Source organism: Emydura macquarii, unplaced genomic scaffold, assembly GCF_026122565.2.
Source record: "Emydura macquarii macquarii isolate MOO-44397 ecotype Brisbane River unplaced genomic scaffold, CSIRO-AGI_Emac_v2 contig_2205, whole genome shotgun sequence".
In the NCBI taxonomy this organism is placed as follows: Eukaryota; Metazoa; Chordata; order Testudines; family Chelidae; genus Emydura; species Emydura macquarii.
Window position 1 is genome coordinate 26675541 of NW_027132342.1, and position 17529 is coordinate 26693069.

The window sequence follows — 17529 nt, forward strand, 5'->3', positions numbered from 1 at the left end:
GGCTCTGGAGTTACACCTTGATGGCATCCCTCCGCCAACCCCCCACCTCCTCAGTTCTTTCTTACTGCCTGTGATGGTTGCTGGAACATCGGTCTACTCTTGCTCTACAAGCATCCCCTTCTTCAGTGGTCATCCAAGCTTCATCTGTAAATAATTATAATCTTAGTTAACTGTTAGTAGTTTAGTAGATAGGACCCCTTGTGAGGTCATCTCCCCTCTTTTTTTCCCCCGGGGCCAGGGCATGCCTCATTCCACTGGGTTTAAACTGTTCGGGACTTGTAAGAAGCCCATGCCCAGGAGCGATTCACATACCACCTGTCTCAAGTGCCTCAGAGAGACCCACCAGAGGGATCACTGCAAGGATTTCCACCTGAGAACTAAAAAGGAGAGGAGCTAGAGGCTAAAGTTCATCCTCATGGAGGCTGCCCTCCGATCAATACTGGGCTCGTCTGATCAGTGCCCAGCACGTCGACCTCGGTGCTGAATGCACTGGTATCTGTATGAGACACAGTGATGAGGAAGGACTCTGGAACAGGAGACCCTCGACACCGCCATAGGTCATGGCACTGAGGGGGAAATTCACGTGGCACCACTCTCACTCCCCTGTCCCGTGCAAGAAACAAAAGAAGACGGACAGGGGACACTCACCAACGCCCAGATCAAGTGGGCATAAGGGCTTGAATGGAGTGCAACCCGCATTGGGCCACTCAGGCACCGCTCTTTTGCCCATGGTACCGTTGACTCCAGCCTTGGGAAGGTGTCCTTCAAGTACCTCTGGACTCCGCCCAGGGAGTTCAGGAAGGAGGACTTGCAACTTCCCTCCAGAGACCTCACTGAGAGCATAGCATCACCGCCTCTGGCAAGGGGGAGCATGCTAGAGGCAGAGCTGTTGGCACTGAGAAAGCAACCAGTGCCTTCCAAGGGGAGGCCTTTGGTGATTCTCCAGCCAACATCTTCCCGGCACCGATCACCGGCACCGATGGAGGACTGTGCTGCCCTGGTCCCCGAGGAGGGAACAATCAGGCTCCAACGCAGAGGCGGAGTCCTACACTTCCGGGTGAAGTTGGCACCATGAGGTAAGGAGATATCAGGGGTTGGAAGCAGCTCACCCCTTCTCCATGCCATGGCCACCACAGTGGCAGGTCCCGGCACAGTGACCCTTTTGGACCCCTTGGGCATTCCACCAAGCCCAGGGGCCTCAATCGGGATGCTCCTTTTTGATAGCCTCAGGGAGCAGTTAACCAGCCACTCCAATCAGAGTTCGTACCACTGCTCAACACAGAGACCAGTACCAACTACAGCACCGCTTCCAGTACCCAGCCCAATGTTGACCCCCGTCACTGAACCTGAACACCAAAACTGCAGGACCCGTGGGAGCAGAGGGTCAAGAGACTGCCCCGGTTAGTCTTCTTCATCCCTTGATAAGGCAGTTGCGGGATCCTCATTGGCACTGGTTGCAGAGGACAGCAGGGCCCACCAGGATCTCCTATGGAGAGTGGCTCAAAACCTGGGGCTCCAGGTTGAGGAGGTCTCTTGAGAATTGCAGACCCTATGGTAGACATCTTAGCCCTGACAGGTCCAGCCAGAATAGCCCTGCCTCTCATAAAAACCATTCATGACATGATGAGGACACTATGGAAGACACCAGCCTCCCTCTCCCCAAGTGCAAAAAAGATGGAGAGAAAATACTTTGTTGCTGCCACGGATCATGAATACCTATATACACACACCCCCTTCCCAGGTCGTTGGTAGTTGCAGCGGCCAACAAGTATGAGAGGCAAGGATCCATGCCTAGGGCAAAGAACACCCAAAGGATGGACCTCTTTGGCAGGAAAGTGTACTCCACAGGGGGGCTCCAACGCCACATTGCAAACCAATCAACGGTGTTGAGCAGGTACAACTTCTTCAACTCCTGGAGTCCATGCTGAAGTTTGCTGAGTCCATCACACCAGACTCAAAGGCAGAGTTCACAGCCCTAGTTGAGGAGCGTAAGGCAGTTTTAAGGGCATCTCTCCAAGGGGCTCTGGATGTGGCAGATACAGCGGCCGGCATGATGGCCTCAGGGCTGGCAATGCGTCGCAGTTCTTGGCTGCAAGCTTCCGGCCTTCCCCATGAGGTCCAACAAATGATCCAGGACCTCCCCTTTGAAGGGCCAGCCTTGTTCTTGGAACAAACGGACTTGAAACTGCATAGTCTCAAGGACTCTCGGGCCACCATCAAGTCCTGAGGCCTTCACAATCCGGTGCCACAAAGAAGGCACTTTAAACCCCAAGCCCTACCTCAATTCTACCAACCTCAACAGAGACAGGACTTCAGCCTCAAGAGAGGCAGAAATTGTAGGAGAAAACATACTCAGCCCTCCACCAGCCACACGGTAAGCCTGGCAAGACAATCCTCCGGGCCCAAACAAAACTTTTGAGGATGCGCTCTAGGATGGTTTACCAACCCAATTCTCAAACCAATGTCCACCTCATTTTTATTCTTAACCCAGTTATCCCACTTCTATCAGGTGTGGGCTCACATTACATCAGACCAGTGGGTGCTACTCATGTTAGAACTGGGATACTCCATCCATTTCAGTTCCCTGCCCCCCTCAGGAAGCCCTGTCATGAGCAACTTCTGGTTCAAGAGGTGCAAGCGCTCCTGGAGATAGGAGCAGTGGAAGAGCTTCCTTGGAAGCTAAGGGGCAAGGAGTTCTATTCCCGATACCTCCTAATCACGAAAGCCAAAGGCGATCTCAGACCCACTTTGGACTGACGAAACCTCAACAAATTCATGAAGAAGTTGTGGTTCTGCATGGTCTCTTTGGCCTTAATTATTCCCTCCCTGAATCCGGGAGATTGGTATGCCACCCTCGACTTGAAGGACACATACTTCCATTTGTCAATCATCCCAAGACAGAGAAATTTCATTCATTTCGTAGTCAGCTGGTCTCATTATCAATTCACAGTACTCCCGTTTGGCTTCTCAGCATGTCCCAGGGTATTCACAAAATGCATGGGGTGGTTGTGGCCGCGTTCCTCAGAAGGCAGAAAGTACAAGTTTATCCGTACCTGGACGATTGGCTAATAAAGGGCTGCTCCAGGGAACAGGTGGAAGTGGATGTAAAGTTCATAAGATCAACCTTCACCAGGTTAGGCCTCCTGATCAATGCGCAAAAATAAACTCTGATTCCTACCCAGAGAATAGAGTTCATAGGAGCAATGCTGAATTCAAACCTGGCCAGGGCTTACCTTCTGGACTCTCGATTCCAAGCCATATGTTCCATCATAGAGGAATGGAAACAGTACCCCATCAACATGGTCCGGAACTGCAAGAAACTATGGGACACCTAGCGGCATGCACTTACATTCTCCAGCATGCCAGGCTGCATCTCAGACCTTTACACGTGTGGCTGGCCTCAGTCTACCATCTATCCAGAGACCACATAGACAGAGTAGTCTCAATCCCCCCATTGGTGTTGGAAACACTCCACTGGTGGCTCGACCTGCAGTCAGCCTGTGCAACAGGCTGGGGGGCTTTTCTAGGGGGACTCAGGACGCAAGGCCTTTGGTCCCAGGAAAAGCTATCAACCCATATCAACATGAGAAAGCTGAGGGTGGTACGCCTATCCTGTCAAGCTTTCAGTACTCACCTGGCAGGAAAATGTGTATTGGTAAGAACAGATAATACAATAGTGATGTTCTATATAAATAGACAGGGTGGCACACGCGCCTCTCTCCTGTACCAGGAAGCCATCCAACTGTGGCACTTCTTTGCATAGCCCATGTAATTCACCTAAAGGTGTCTTACCTGCCAGGGTTGCAGAACGTGTTGGTGGACTACCTCAGCAGGTCTATCTCCACCCATGAATGGTCTCTTCGTCCGGACATGGTGAACGACGTCTTCCAGAGGTGGGGAATTCCCCACATAGACGTATTTGTGACAAAGTTCAACAGCAAGTGCACACATTTCTGCTCCTTCCAGAATCATAGACCAGGATCAATCGCAGACGCATTCCTCATCCTTTGGACAGGCCACCTGTTCTATGTGTTTCTGCCAATCCCGATAATCCACAAGGTCCTTCTGAAGATCAGGAGAGAAGGGTCCTCCATAATCCTAGTATCTCTGGCTTGGCCACACCAATACTCATACACCACGCTTCTCAACCTCTCAGTGGAAACTCCTATCAGTCTACCGCTGGTGCTAGACTTAATCACTCAGGATCATGGCCACCTTCGTCACCCCGACCTAAAATCTCTCCATCTCATAGCCTGGAAGCTCCATGACTGAACGCTCTGGAGCTGGAATGTTCGGAAAAGGTCAGAGAGGTCCTCCTTGGCTGCAGGAAACCTTCCACAAGGACCACCTACCTGGTCAAATGGAAGAGATTTTCCATCTAGTCCATGCAAAAAGGTACTCCACCTGAACTATCATCCATACCTCTTATTTTGGACTACCTGTTCCATCTCAAGCATCAGGAGCTTTTGGTATTGTCAATTAAGGTCCACTTGGCCGCAGTCTTGGCCTTTTATCCTTGGGTGGCAGGCCGCTCAGTCTTTGCCAATCACATGGTGGGGCACTTCCTCAAGGGGAATAGGTTATACCCTCAGACAAGTCAGCCGATTTCCCCAATGGGATCTTAATCCTAGTGCTATCAGTACTGACGAAACCACCGTTCGAACTATTAGTGACATGTTCACTCCTCTACCTACCGTGGAAGGCATCCTTTCTGGTGGCCATCATTTCGGCTAGAAGAGTTTCAGAACTTAAGTCCTTCACATCTGAGCCTCCTTACATGGTCTTCTTCAAAGACAAGGTTTGCCTATGCCCGCACACAGCCTTCCTTCCGAAGGTAGTGTTACTGTTTCACTTGAACCAGGACACATTTCTCCTGGTCTTCTACCCAAAACCACACACCAACAGCCGAGAGCAGAGGCTTCATTCACTGGACGTTAGACGGGCTTTGGCCTTCTATACTGAAAGGACTAAACCATTTAGGAAGACGACTCAACGCTTCGTAGCAGTGGGAGACAAGATGAAGGGTCTTCTGGTTTCATCTCAAATAATCTCTTAATGGATCACGTTGTGCATCAGGGCCTGTTATAATTTGGCAAAGATACCAACCCCAGCACTGACAGCTCACTGTATACAAGGGCACACGCGTCTTCAGTAGCATTCCTCATTCAAGTCCCAATCCGCAACATGGTCGTCTGTCCACACCTTCGCGGCACACTACACCATTACTCAGCAAGCCAGAGATGACACAGCTGTTGGTAGAGAGCTGTTACAATCTGCAGTGCATTGAACTCCCACCCCTCCTCCTATGGGGCTGCTTGGGAGTCACCTACTTGGAATCAACATGAGCAAGCATTTGAAGAAAGAAAGACGGTTATTAAGCTTCTGTAACTGTTGTTCTTCGAGATGTGTTGCTCATGTCCATTCCAAGACCCACCCGCCTACCCCTCTGTCGGAGTCTGCTGGCAAGAAGGAACTGAGGAGGCGGGGCGTCAGCAGGGCCTTATTTAGGGCGCCATGAAGGCACAACTCCTGGGGGCTTCAGAGCCGACCTTGCGGATACCACTAGGGGAAAAACCTTCCAGCAAGGGTGCACACGGTGTGCACACACCTACTTGGCATGGATATGAGCAATACATCTCGAACAACAGTTCTAGAAGGTTAGTAACAGTCTTTTCCTGATACTGGCAAAGCATTTTTGTAAAACAAACTAAGTGGATTTACCTATAACATTCTAGTCTTGATTCTTCATATTATTTTTACTTTTTTTTTATTAAAGCAAAAGACAAACTACTTGGGTGTCATTGGTCAACCCAAGTGTGTATTTTTATACCCATATTGTACATGGCTGAACAAGTAGCATATCTTCACTTTCTACATTATTTAACATAACTTGTGAAAAATACTTTAAAATATGTTCAACACATATTGTACTCATAAGTTACTTTCTGCTGAGTATTTGATATAAAAATTTTGATGGGAAAACCAATTTTGGATGGAGCTGAAACCTAAAACAGAAACAGCTGTCTTTAATTTGAATTTTAATCTCTTTTCAGGTGGAAAGACATGACATGAATACCCTGAGCTTGCCACTTAACATTCGCCGTGGGGGTTCAGATACCAACCTGAACTTTGATGTACCTGATGGGGTCTTAGAATTTCACAAAGTCAAACTTAGTGCAGATAGCCTGAAACAAAAAATTTTGAAAGTTACAGAACAGATCAAAATTGAACAAACAGCCCGTGATGGAAATGTGGCTGAATACTTAAAACTGGTGAACAGTGCAGACAAGCAGCAGGCTGGACGTATTAAACAAGTCTTTGAGAAGAAGAACCAGAAGTCTGCCCATTCCATTGCCCAGCTACAGAAGAAATTGGAACAGTATCACCGAAAGCTCAAAGACATTGAACAAAATGGATCCTCCAAAAGTTCCAAAGATATTTCGAAAGATAACAGTAAAGATATCCAGCCCTCTTTAAAAGATGTCCATGGCAAATCTCGTACCAGTGGTCAAGGTGCTGAGAGCAGCAAATCCGGTGTGCCAGGTGTCTCCTTGACACCACCGGTGTTTGTGTTCAGCAAGTCTAGAGAGTTTGCAAACTTGATCCGAAATAAATTTGGTAGTGCTGACAACATTGCTCACCTGAAAAATACCCTAGATGAATTTCGACCAGAAACTAGTTCCAGGGCCTATGGTGGTAGTGCTACTATTGTGGCTAAACCAAAATATGTTAGTGATGATGAATGCTCAAGTGGGACATCTGGCTCTGCAGATAGTAATGGGAACCATTCCTTTGGGCCTGGTGGGACAAACACTCTTGACAGCCAAGCAAAGTTTTCCATGATCTTGGAGGAACTGAGAGAAATAAAAGAGACACAGTCCCAATTAGCTGATGACATAGAGGATTTAAAAGCACAGTTTAAAAGAGACTATGGTTTCATTTCTCAGACCTTACAGGAGGAAAGATACAGGTATTTTCTTTTTCTATTCTTTTGAAATGACTTTTGCACAGCTATGTGAACTGATTCAAAATTATGTGAATGCAAGTATTTTTTTAAATGTGATCTTGTGTTCAGTAATCAATGTCAGCTACCAAATGTCTTGGTTTCTTCTGTTAACCTAAATTACATTTGTAACAATAATACTTTATACGCTGATAGTATTGACCAGTTCTGTGCAGTTGTCTAAGGCTTTTCTGGAAAGCTTTGTTATCTGACAATTCACTGACATTACATTATGTGAATATTACATGCAATTGGTGCCAGTGCTGTCATAGCCAAATGAACTGCTTCTGATTTCTTGTAACTTGGAACCTGATAAGCAGTCTCTGATGTAATAGAACTTTACAGTTGACAGTTCTTCCTTATTAATGAGCCATTTCCTGCAGTTCGGTATGGTGAATGTTCTCAAGCACATTGTGAAGTCTGGAGACACAGTGTAACGAACTATAGTAGGATTTGGTTTTAAATACTTTAACACAGCTTCCTTGCTGACTCATTAGCTGGTTGATAATTAACCCCTGTAACATCCATTGTGGAGAGAAAGATATGTTCTGCAGAGTATCAGCACTTGGTGCCAGAGACTAAAAGCAGACAAGCCAAAATTTTTGAAGGTGACTGTTGAGTTTAAATGCCTGTATTTTGGGCTTCCCATCTTAAGACACCTTAAAGGGGTGTGCTTTTCAGAAATTGCTGAGCCCCTGTCCTCTGAAAATCAAGTCTCTCTAAGGTGTCAAGTTTAGGCATCCAAAGGAACTAGTCACTGTTGAAAATTGTGGCCCCTTGAAACATTCACAAAACATCCTGTTTGTCATATTAGTCGTGACAATAAGTGCATTGGTTAATGAGATCAATATGGGTTGTACTGTGCTAACAGACAAAACATTCATATAAATAGAGCCCTGTGCGGATACAAATATGTGGATCTGTATCGGATCCACATTCGCAGGAATAAACTTTTACCCGACCTGCAATCTGCCCTCCCTCTTTTAGATTTACCTGCATCCACATATCAGCTGTTTTAGAGCCAGCAGCCCTCCATCAGCTGTTGAGCCCCTGCCACCCCAAACAGTTGATGAGCCTCTCCCACCTAACAGCTGGTCAACTGCACCCCTGACTGGCAGCTGCTCCAGCCCTGCCCGGCAGCTGCTCCAGCCCTGCCCCAGAAGTCACAGAGGTCCCGACCTCCGTGACCATCTGACCGCAACCCGCAAGAAGTGGTCTGCAGATGCGGATATAAAACGGATATAAAGCAAATATAAAGCGGATTTGCAGGACTCTACATAAAAACACAATACTAATTAAAATTTCCTTGTACAGTTCTTGAAGTGTAAGGAAGACCATTTATTTCAGTTTATTTATATGGTGGGAAAAACATGTAGAAACCCTCATTACAAGATTTGAATTGTAGTCTGAAAAGAGAAAGAGAATGAATTAGATACACTTAGCCACTGAGTTGATTTTATATTGCAGTATTAAAATGCCTTGGTGTTTCAAATATAGTTTTATTATACCACCAACCAGGAGCATTTGCAAAGAGCTTTCAGCCTGCTGAGTAAGTCCTGGGGAAATTCCCCCTACCCCTTTCATTGCAAACAAAAGTGGTGGTGTCTTGAGATAAAAGAAAAGATTACTTATAGTACAGATGTGTTTTAACATGGTGTAACTTCATTTGTGTAGCTAGGAGAAGCTAAATTCAGATTTCTTTTTTTCCTGAAAAAGGTATGAACGATTGGAAGATCAGCTAAATGATCTGACAGATCTTCATCAGCATGAGACTGCAAACTTGAAACAAGAGCTAGCCAGCATAGAGGAGAGAGTGGCATATCAAGCCTATGAACGGTCACGTGATGTTCAGGTATTTTTATAATCAGCTTGTTACATAGCCTAGACATTTTGCATAATTTAGAATAATATTTGCATTTAAGGAATACTAAGGATTTAGGCCCACATTTTGACCCGACTAGAGTGAAATCTCAGCTCCATTTAAGTCAGTGGCAGAATTCCCATTGAAGTCAATGGGCCAGGATTTCACCCCCTAAAGTTTTATAACCTGTTGAATAAAGTCCTGTGGATTCTAAACGGTATTTTACATCTACTGCTCTATCACTAGAGGATTAAGGAATCTATTGGTCTAATGTAAAATGCTCTGAAATGGAATAATTTTGCTTTCCCTATTGATTCTGTAATAGCAGTAAAATAACACTATTCCCAGCTGTATGCTAACATAAATTTCTGTCCAAACCTCTTCCTAGATGAATTCTGACATAACATGGCAAAACCCTATATACATTTTGAATTTATTGTAGAAGAACTGCATAGTTGTTAAAAATGGACTGAGATCCTAAATCATTAATAAAACACCCATGTAGAATTGGGAGTTATAAATACAGTTTAAAGATGAACTGAGAAGTTTTTTTCCCCTGTGTTTCTCCTGAAAGAGTTGTTTACTTTACTAACTCCTAAAGTAGCGAAAATAAACTGCATTCCTTATATTGCTGTATGCATTTGGTGATGTGAACTTTATCACAATCAACTAAACACAATAAGTGAAGTAGAAGATTTTAAACAGATTTGTTTTGGAAGCTTTGTATTTATTTTCTTGTCACTTATGTCTGCACGATGTTGGGTTAATAATTGGGGGATTATTTTTATTTAAAGAGCATTTTTTGTTCACCTTTAAACAAAAGAGCCAGGTTTATACATTGAGATTCAGAACAAAAGAAACCATCAAATGAGAAAAGACTTAAGTCAGTAAGGGATGGGGAACTTAATTTCAAAATATAGACTAGAGTTCCATCTATAGAAAGTGTAAAATGATTAAAGAAAAGAGTAAGTGTGGGTAGTTATGTTTTAGTGCAGAACATTTCCTAAAGATTAATGACAAGCCTGGGATCTTGGTTATCCACTTTTCCCAGATGATCGGAAATTGTATAAAAGAACCAGTTGGAAAGTGAACTGTAATTACAGTAATGTTCAGACAATGTTCAGATTTGTTACAAGAAAATATTCATAAGACTGTATCTCCTTTAAAGCTGACAGGTTGATATATAAAGTGATGTAACTGTAAGCAATGTTAGGCTGGAAAGTGTTCAGCATGACTCTGTTTTATGTTCTCCACAGACATGCATGCTCACAATGCATTGAAGACGTGGATTAATTGCCCTTCACAGTGATAAAGGGACAGAGCAGTCTCTTATTGAGATCACAGTTCCAGCACCATACAATGGGTGGCATTCAAGAGAATGAAAGTGAATTTAGACCCGAATGGAGGTGTAAACCTAATAGGTCCACATAGCACAATTGATTTAATTGGTGTCACAGCAAGCCAGCAGTGTCCTAGCATTTTCTATGGTGTATACAAAGAAACTAACTTTGGTGCTGGTTTAATACAGTGAAGTTACCATAGTAACAGCTTACCCATTCTTTAGCTCATCAGTATGTTCAGAAAACATGAGACATCATAAACACTATTTTTCTCAATCAGGAAAAAATGTAAATGTTACACTTTTGATAGTGTTGTCAAGTTTCATTATACTTTTAAGCAAGACAACTATCTACTTTTTTTAAACAGTTGATTGTCTGCACAACATATTTGTTTAAGTAGTTTATAAATTATACTCAGCAGCTAAATGTTTTGTGTGTAGAAATGTAGCTGACTCTTATTTTCCTTTTGTCTATAGGAAGCCTTGGAATCTTGCCAGACTCGGGTTTCTAAGCTGGAGTTCCATCAGCAAGAACAGCAAGCGCTGCAGTCAGAAACTGTTAATGCCAAAGTACTCCTAGGGAAATGTATAAATGTAATCTTGGCCTTCATGACTGTCATCTTAGTGTGCGTCTCTACCATTGCAAAGTTTATAGCTCCTATGATGAAGAGCCGTTTCCATATCATCTGCACTTTTTTTGCAGTGACTCTACTTGCAATATTTTGTAAAAACTGGGATCACATTATCTGTGCCATAGAAAGGATGGTCATACCAAGATGAATCCACTAGCCCGGATGTTCTATTTTTTTTAAAGAAATGTTGTGTGTATACAAACTACCAAATTTTTAATTTTGCAATTTAAACATGCAGACTGGATGAAAGCTATAAAAACTCTTGAATGCTAAAGTGTACATACTTCAATTTATACTCTGTGGCAGTCATTTGCCTATTCAATTATACTGTATGTTAATTGGCTAAATCTATTATAAACTGCTCACTCACGTAAATCTTTTGCCTTAATCTTACCAGCTTTCCACTTTACAAATCAGCACAGCTACCAGAGGTCGTGCTATTTGGTGGTGTAAGAAACCTGAAGTATCTTGTGTCATTAACTGGAGTGAGGAGGAGTGGTGGTGGAAGTGTACTATAATAAGCATGCACTTGCAGCATCCCTATTGTATTAATTCCGTTGTCTAGCATCCCATATGAATCAGGCTAGAATGGCTAGCTATATTTTACAATGTTAGGAAATACCAGCCATATTTATAGTATTTCCTAATACTAGATGATTTCACATCTGTGAATTAGAAACTGGGAGGGTGCTTAATTACAATCCAGCACCAAGATATGATGCTTTTGCAAGTGGGCCCTAACTCAGATTATTCTTTAAATGTTTTACTTTCCCAACAATTTCATATGACTAGAGTCTCTTATGATACAGATTAGTAAATATTATATCTTGGAGCTATTTTTTATCATGTTTAGAAAAAATGTAAATGTAATATCGGGCCTCCAAATATGATGAACTGAACGAATTATAAGGACATCTTAGAAGAATAAAGAAACAAATAACTGATGTTGATGCCGCCATGTTGACTTCAATACTTCTTCTGATCATATTTCAAGCTTTGCAGGCTATAAAGGGAGAGCACATAGACAGCTGTTTAAATTTTTAACACTCACTTGATGAGCTCTCCGGTGAATGTGAAATAGATAACACTAGGCCCCAAGTTGGAGTAGGAGTAGTAACGTTGAAAGAAATTGGATGTTGTGGGTTTTTTTCTTCAGGGTTCCACAGGGGATGTGGAGAAACCCTTAGGTCAGGAAGGTTGTAAAGAATGAAATTTTATATATTAGAATTAACTGTGCAATCTGTTTTGAGAAACATTCCTGAGAACAGTGTGTTAGACGTCAGACAGTAACACCACTATGAAAAGGTGGGGGCGGTTAAATATAATTTATTTTGTCTGATCTAGAAACTACAAAATGTTTTTCTTGAAATCCTGTGTGCCTGGATAACCAGATATGATGTAAAATAAGATATGAAATAAAAAATCAGGATTCTCCTCCTCTCAAATGTATCCAAAAAAAGACAAGTGTGTCTGGTTATTTAATTTAATATTTAATATTACTATTTGCTTTTAAGATACGTTGTCATGACAGCATTATTGTTACTTTGATTGCAGAGTTAATTATGCCTGAATTTAGAAGCCCGGAAGGATTGTGATACTTGACTTGCTGCAGCCAGAGGAGACTGATAAATTGGATACACCTGTAATAGGATCTTAATTGGACCTTGCTCAATCTTCCCAGAAGAAGGTGGAGGAAAATAAAACAATAACTTACTGATAGTGGCATGACGTTTCATACCTCAAACTTAGCAGTCAGTTTAGCCCTGTATATGTGAGCAAGAATTGCCATATATTCATCCAAATCTATTTATTCTCAAGCCACTATTGTTATCCAAGTAGTTATTCCTCTTTTCCTTGATTTCTAATAAATTGGGTACTGCCTGTGAAAGCAAAGAATTCCAAACACTGAAGACCCTTCTGAGGGAAAAACAGTCATTATTATACCTAAACTTTACCTTTTTCAATTTTCAGGCAGGTCCTTGTGCGTTCCTGTTCAATGAGATCCTTATTCTCAAATTGTTTTGATCCCCATTTAGATGTGTCTATACATTGCATTAGAATTTCATCCTCTGACCAGTCCACCCACTCATAGCTACCTCATCTATTCAGTTGATAGGCTGAGGGCATTACAAATTGTATCAGTTGAAAAGATTAAACATATCTTCATAGTGAAGTCCACTCCATAACTTGGAAATTACTTAGCTGCTCTTTTCTGGATTTACTCCAGCATTTGTATGTCCTAACAGAGGATTTCCCTTGTTTTGTTTATATACCCTTTTGATGCAGCTTGAGAACCTTTTGGCCGTTACTAAAGTTAAACAATAAATTCCCATCTTCATTACAGCTAACATGAATATTAAGTCTTTTCATTGTCAGTACTTTCCAGTGCTTTAGCCAGCAATTGTATTTTAAATTAATAATCCTTTGATTTACATAAAAATCCATCAGCCATTTTTTACACCATTACCCTAATGTATTTAAGTTTTTCTTACCAATTTGTAACTTGGTGCCTAAAGGTGAATTTGGGGGGGTCAGACCTAAAAGAAAGAGGCTCAGTACTGACTCTTGAGATACTAGTGACTTCTTTTCATTGTAATCCCTTGCCACTTTTTCTGTATCTTCCTTTTAATCATTTTGATATCCAGTTTGTATCCCTGCATTCCAGGCTGGTCAATAGCAAAAACAAGCATTGATACAATAATTTTGTTAAATGGCTTACAAATGTCTACATATACATGATATGCATGCTACTGGTCAGTAGCTTTACTCAACTCAGGAAAACAATTGTTAGTCTAGCATAATTCTTTTCTCTGGCTGATTCTTCATTATATTGTGATCACCCTTGCCAAGTATATCTTCAATCTCAAGATCCTTAATAAATTAATCATAATTAGTTGGAACTGAAACTAGTAGCCCTAGTCTTTGTAGTTAGCATCCTAACTGCTTGAGAGACAATTGCACCTTTGAAAGCCTCAAAGTGTTTGATGGTAGAATCCATATCTGTCAATTCCCGGAGACTTAGGGTATGTCTACACTGATGGCAACAAATTTGCTGCCGTCAGATTGATTTATCCGGATCAATTGAGCGGAAGTGAAGACCTGCTCAATCGATCTGGAAGTCGATTTGATAAAACCACCTCCCCAAAAAGTGTAGAAGTGCATCGATGCAGCAATTCCTGTTGGTGCAGCACAGTGGAAACAGTGTGCTAAATGGAAGTTACGAAGTCAACAGGAGTTATGTAAGCTACACAGAGTAGCTTGCATAACTCCTGCCGAATTTCACCAGCAGTGTAGACCAGGCCTTAATTTCCCATCACAGTTAACTTCACCATTAGCTACCTTTCTAATTTCAGCCCATAGATCCCAGTCAAGGGGTTTCTCTAGGGCTTGCAACACAAAACTATTGAAAGATGCCTATATAAATTTAGTTCCACTCCTGTCCAAAGTCACTGATATTAATATGACTGGATACTATCCAATTCAATTCAAGGCTGTTCTTCCTGCCTTATACTATAACTTCAGTCCTTCCATTCATGTAACCCAGTGGTACTTCTTGTCTTATTAAGCTCCAGTAATACTAGTTCTGGCTTTTCATAAAGAGCTATTGAATCTGGCCACTGCTTTGTTTAGTATCAAAATGCCTAACATTAAGTAGTGCAACCACTACTGGAATACCATGTCCAATTCTGGTGTCAACACTTCTATACGGATATTGATAAACTGGAGAGGGTTTGCAGAAGAACATTGAGAATGATTTAAGGGTTGGAAAACATGCTTCAAGGAACTCATTCTGTTTAGCTCATCAAAGAGAAAATTAGGGGGTGACTTGATCAGTCTCTAAGATCCAAATCCTTAAAGTATTTAGGTTCGTATTCTATTCTATATAGGTTTTCATACCACACACCTCACCAGTAGTGCATTAAGGAACATTACAGATCTGTCTCACATTGTTTGTTTGTGTTCTCATACTCTCTTTACAGGGAGAAGCATGTGGAGTGGAGTGTCTTGTTTTGGTAGGGTGGGGTTTTGGTTTTGATTTGTTTTGTTTAACATGCCTGTTGCATTTGTATTTGAGAAGAAAAGATCAAAGAAATGTACCTTGCACTTGATGTAGAAATTTACGAGATTTGTGATAGTTGTTAGTTCCTGGGGGAGTTCATTCCAGTTTCAGACTATCCCTGGAAAAGGTTCTGTCTCCTGCACAGACAAGCTTTACTCTTATTGTTGAGAGTTGCATTGTGCTAGAGGAGTGAAGTTGTTGACCATGGTCTTCGTTCTGGAGCTTTAAATGGTCTTTTAGACATCCTGGGCCCAGGACATGGAACACTTCGAAGATAAGGACTGAGACCTTGAACTTGATTTGAAATTCTATAGGAAGCCAGTGTAGGGAGCAGAGTACAGATGTGATATGCTCATGGCAGCCTATGTTGCTGAGGGGAGACACTATAGTGTTTTGTACTAGTTGGAGTTTCCTAAGTTTCCATTGATTTCAGTGGAAGTTAGGAGCCTAAATACCTTTCAGTATCTTTGCGTAAGTAAAGATGGAGAACAAAATGTAATAATAGAGGTCTCTTCAACCTGGCAAACAAAGATATAACATGAATCAGTGGCTGGAAGTTGAAGCTAGACAAACTCAGACTAGAAATAAGGTGAAAATTTGTAACAGTGAGGGTAATTAACCATTGGAACAATTTACCAAGGGTTGTGGTAGACTCTCGATCACTGAAAAGTTTTAAATCAAGATTTGAATGTTTTTCTAAAAGTTTGCTCTAGTTCAAACAGGAATTAATTCAGGGAAGTTCTATGGTCTGCGTCAGGAGGATAGACTAGAAAATCACAATGATCCCTTCTGGCCTTACAATCTATGAAAAATACAACAATTTGCAAAACAAGTTCAAAATAGAGAGGATTCAAAATCACTTAGGCGCTTTTGAAAAATTTTACAGTAAGTCCCATTTTCAGGAGTCACTTATGCTCTGAGACTTAGGTGCCAAAATTTTATAATGATTTTTTTTTTAACAAGGCAAGTTTAGAGCTACTTCTAGAAAAACAAATGTATTAATAGTCAAAACTAGAAATACAGTAGTGTAGAGACAGTCAGGTTTTTAAATGAAGAATGCCAACAGAATGAGGTTATCTGGTACTGAAGCATAGTTCAGTTTAAAAAATGAAAATTTTACATTAAAAGTGTAAGGGATTAAAGAAAATATTGCAATTAACTGAATTGCTTAATCTCCTGTGAAGAACAAAAAGTGATATAAAATCCAGTTTTGAGGCCAGTAAAATCCTGTTGTCCATTTTCTAAGAAGTTAGAAGACAATGTACATAAGATTGCATAGGGGACTGATTGAATTGTCTTGTAAATTTGATTTATTGCATGTGTGGTGTATTAAGTTATAATGTTGGTAGAAATCTTTCTTCCCATAAATCTATCTCCCTTCCATTTTTTGTAAGATAATGCTGACCAGGCAGTACTAAAGTGTGTTGAAAGCTGTTTATTTTTATTGACTGAAAATATTTGTCAGCATGTAACCTGTGTATCTCATACTACTTTCATTTTGTGTAGCACTATGTAAAGATACATCTATTAATGTATGTAGTGTTTATATATTTCTTGGTGTGGTCATGACTGCTCAAAGGTGCCATTAACATTTTTTTAAAATAAAAGTATTTAAATTTAATTTGCTGTTAAAAGTTCCATTTCTTAAAATGATCATCTGATTAGTCAAATCCACCTCACTCCAGTGTTTCCTCTGTCCATAACGACATTTCATAATGGAGAGCATTCTCCAGTTTCAAAATAAAGGTGAAAAACATTCAGACGTTGATTTTGAGTGCTATACCCTGTTTGGGATATTGTCAAAAATTGAGATCTTGGGTTTTATTTAAAGCTATGCCTTGGCAATAGTGTAAAGGTCAGAGGAGCAACCATCATTAAGCTTTTCCAAATTCAGTGTGAACATGATATATGGTGAGTAGGTTTAATTTTATCAAGTGCTTGGAATCATTTAGGACTTTTTCTTTGAGTAATGGAAATAGAAGCTTGAGGTTTTTTATATTCTAGTGTCAGAAAACAGTTTTAGACACATCACCAAATATTTCTACTGTTGAGCATATATTCTTAGAATGTACATATTAATCATAACGATTCTTAATTCCAAAAACCAAATACTCATGAAAAGTGTCAGATTGACAGCCTTTGGGACTAAAGTCATTTATTCCCAGACCAGCAAAGGCGCAGTACCAGCAGGCCATTTTTCCCTACTGCTATGCATCAATCCTGATGTTGGGGAAAAGTTTTCATGTCCAGTCAGTTGCTGACTCTGCCTAATAGTGCCAGTTTTAGTGCTGGGTTTGATGTGGATGCTAGAAGTCTTGATCTCTTTACTAAACACTAAAGCTAACTCATTTCACAAACTGTAGGTTGTCCTCAGACTGTAACAATTTTTGGTTCCTGCTAATGGTGGTCAAGATATAAAAAGTCCTGCTCTCCATTACTAACTCTGACTGTGTCCTCATAAACCTCAGTTTTGATAATGGGCTTAAGTGAGTGTAGTGGATGCTACTGAAACAAGTTACTACATCTTGAAAAAACAAATACTTGATATGTGAATAATTATTTGTATTCCTATCTTGGACCAGGACCCCATTGCACTAGTACAAACACAGAACAAAACAACTTGTCTTTGGGATA

At 41.3% G+C, this 17529-nt stretch overlaps 1 protein-coding gene across 3 annotated transcripts in view; it reads left to right on the top strand.

Moving 5' to 3' along the window:
• TMCC3 (transmembrane and coiled-coil domain family 3) overlaps window positions 1-16646 on the top strand; it is a 66601-nt gene extending 49955 nt beyond the window's left edge. For 2 of the 3 annotated variants that reach the window (XM_067559807.1, XM_067559808.1), the window contains exons 2-4: window positions 6054-6970; window positions 8720-8855; window positions 10681-16645. In XM_067559807.1, coding sequence (XP_067415908.1) covers window positions 6054-6970; window positions 8720-8855; window positions 10681-10983 — 1356 coding nt within the window. In that variant the 3' untranslated portion in view covers window positions 10984-16645. Of the gene's footprint in view, window positions 1-6053; window positions 6971-8719; window positions 8856-10680 lie in introns of all 3 variants that reach the window. The other variant, XM_067559806.1, reaches the window with a different exon arrangement.
• The last annotated feature ends 883 nt before the right edge of the window (window positions 16647-17529 follow it).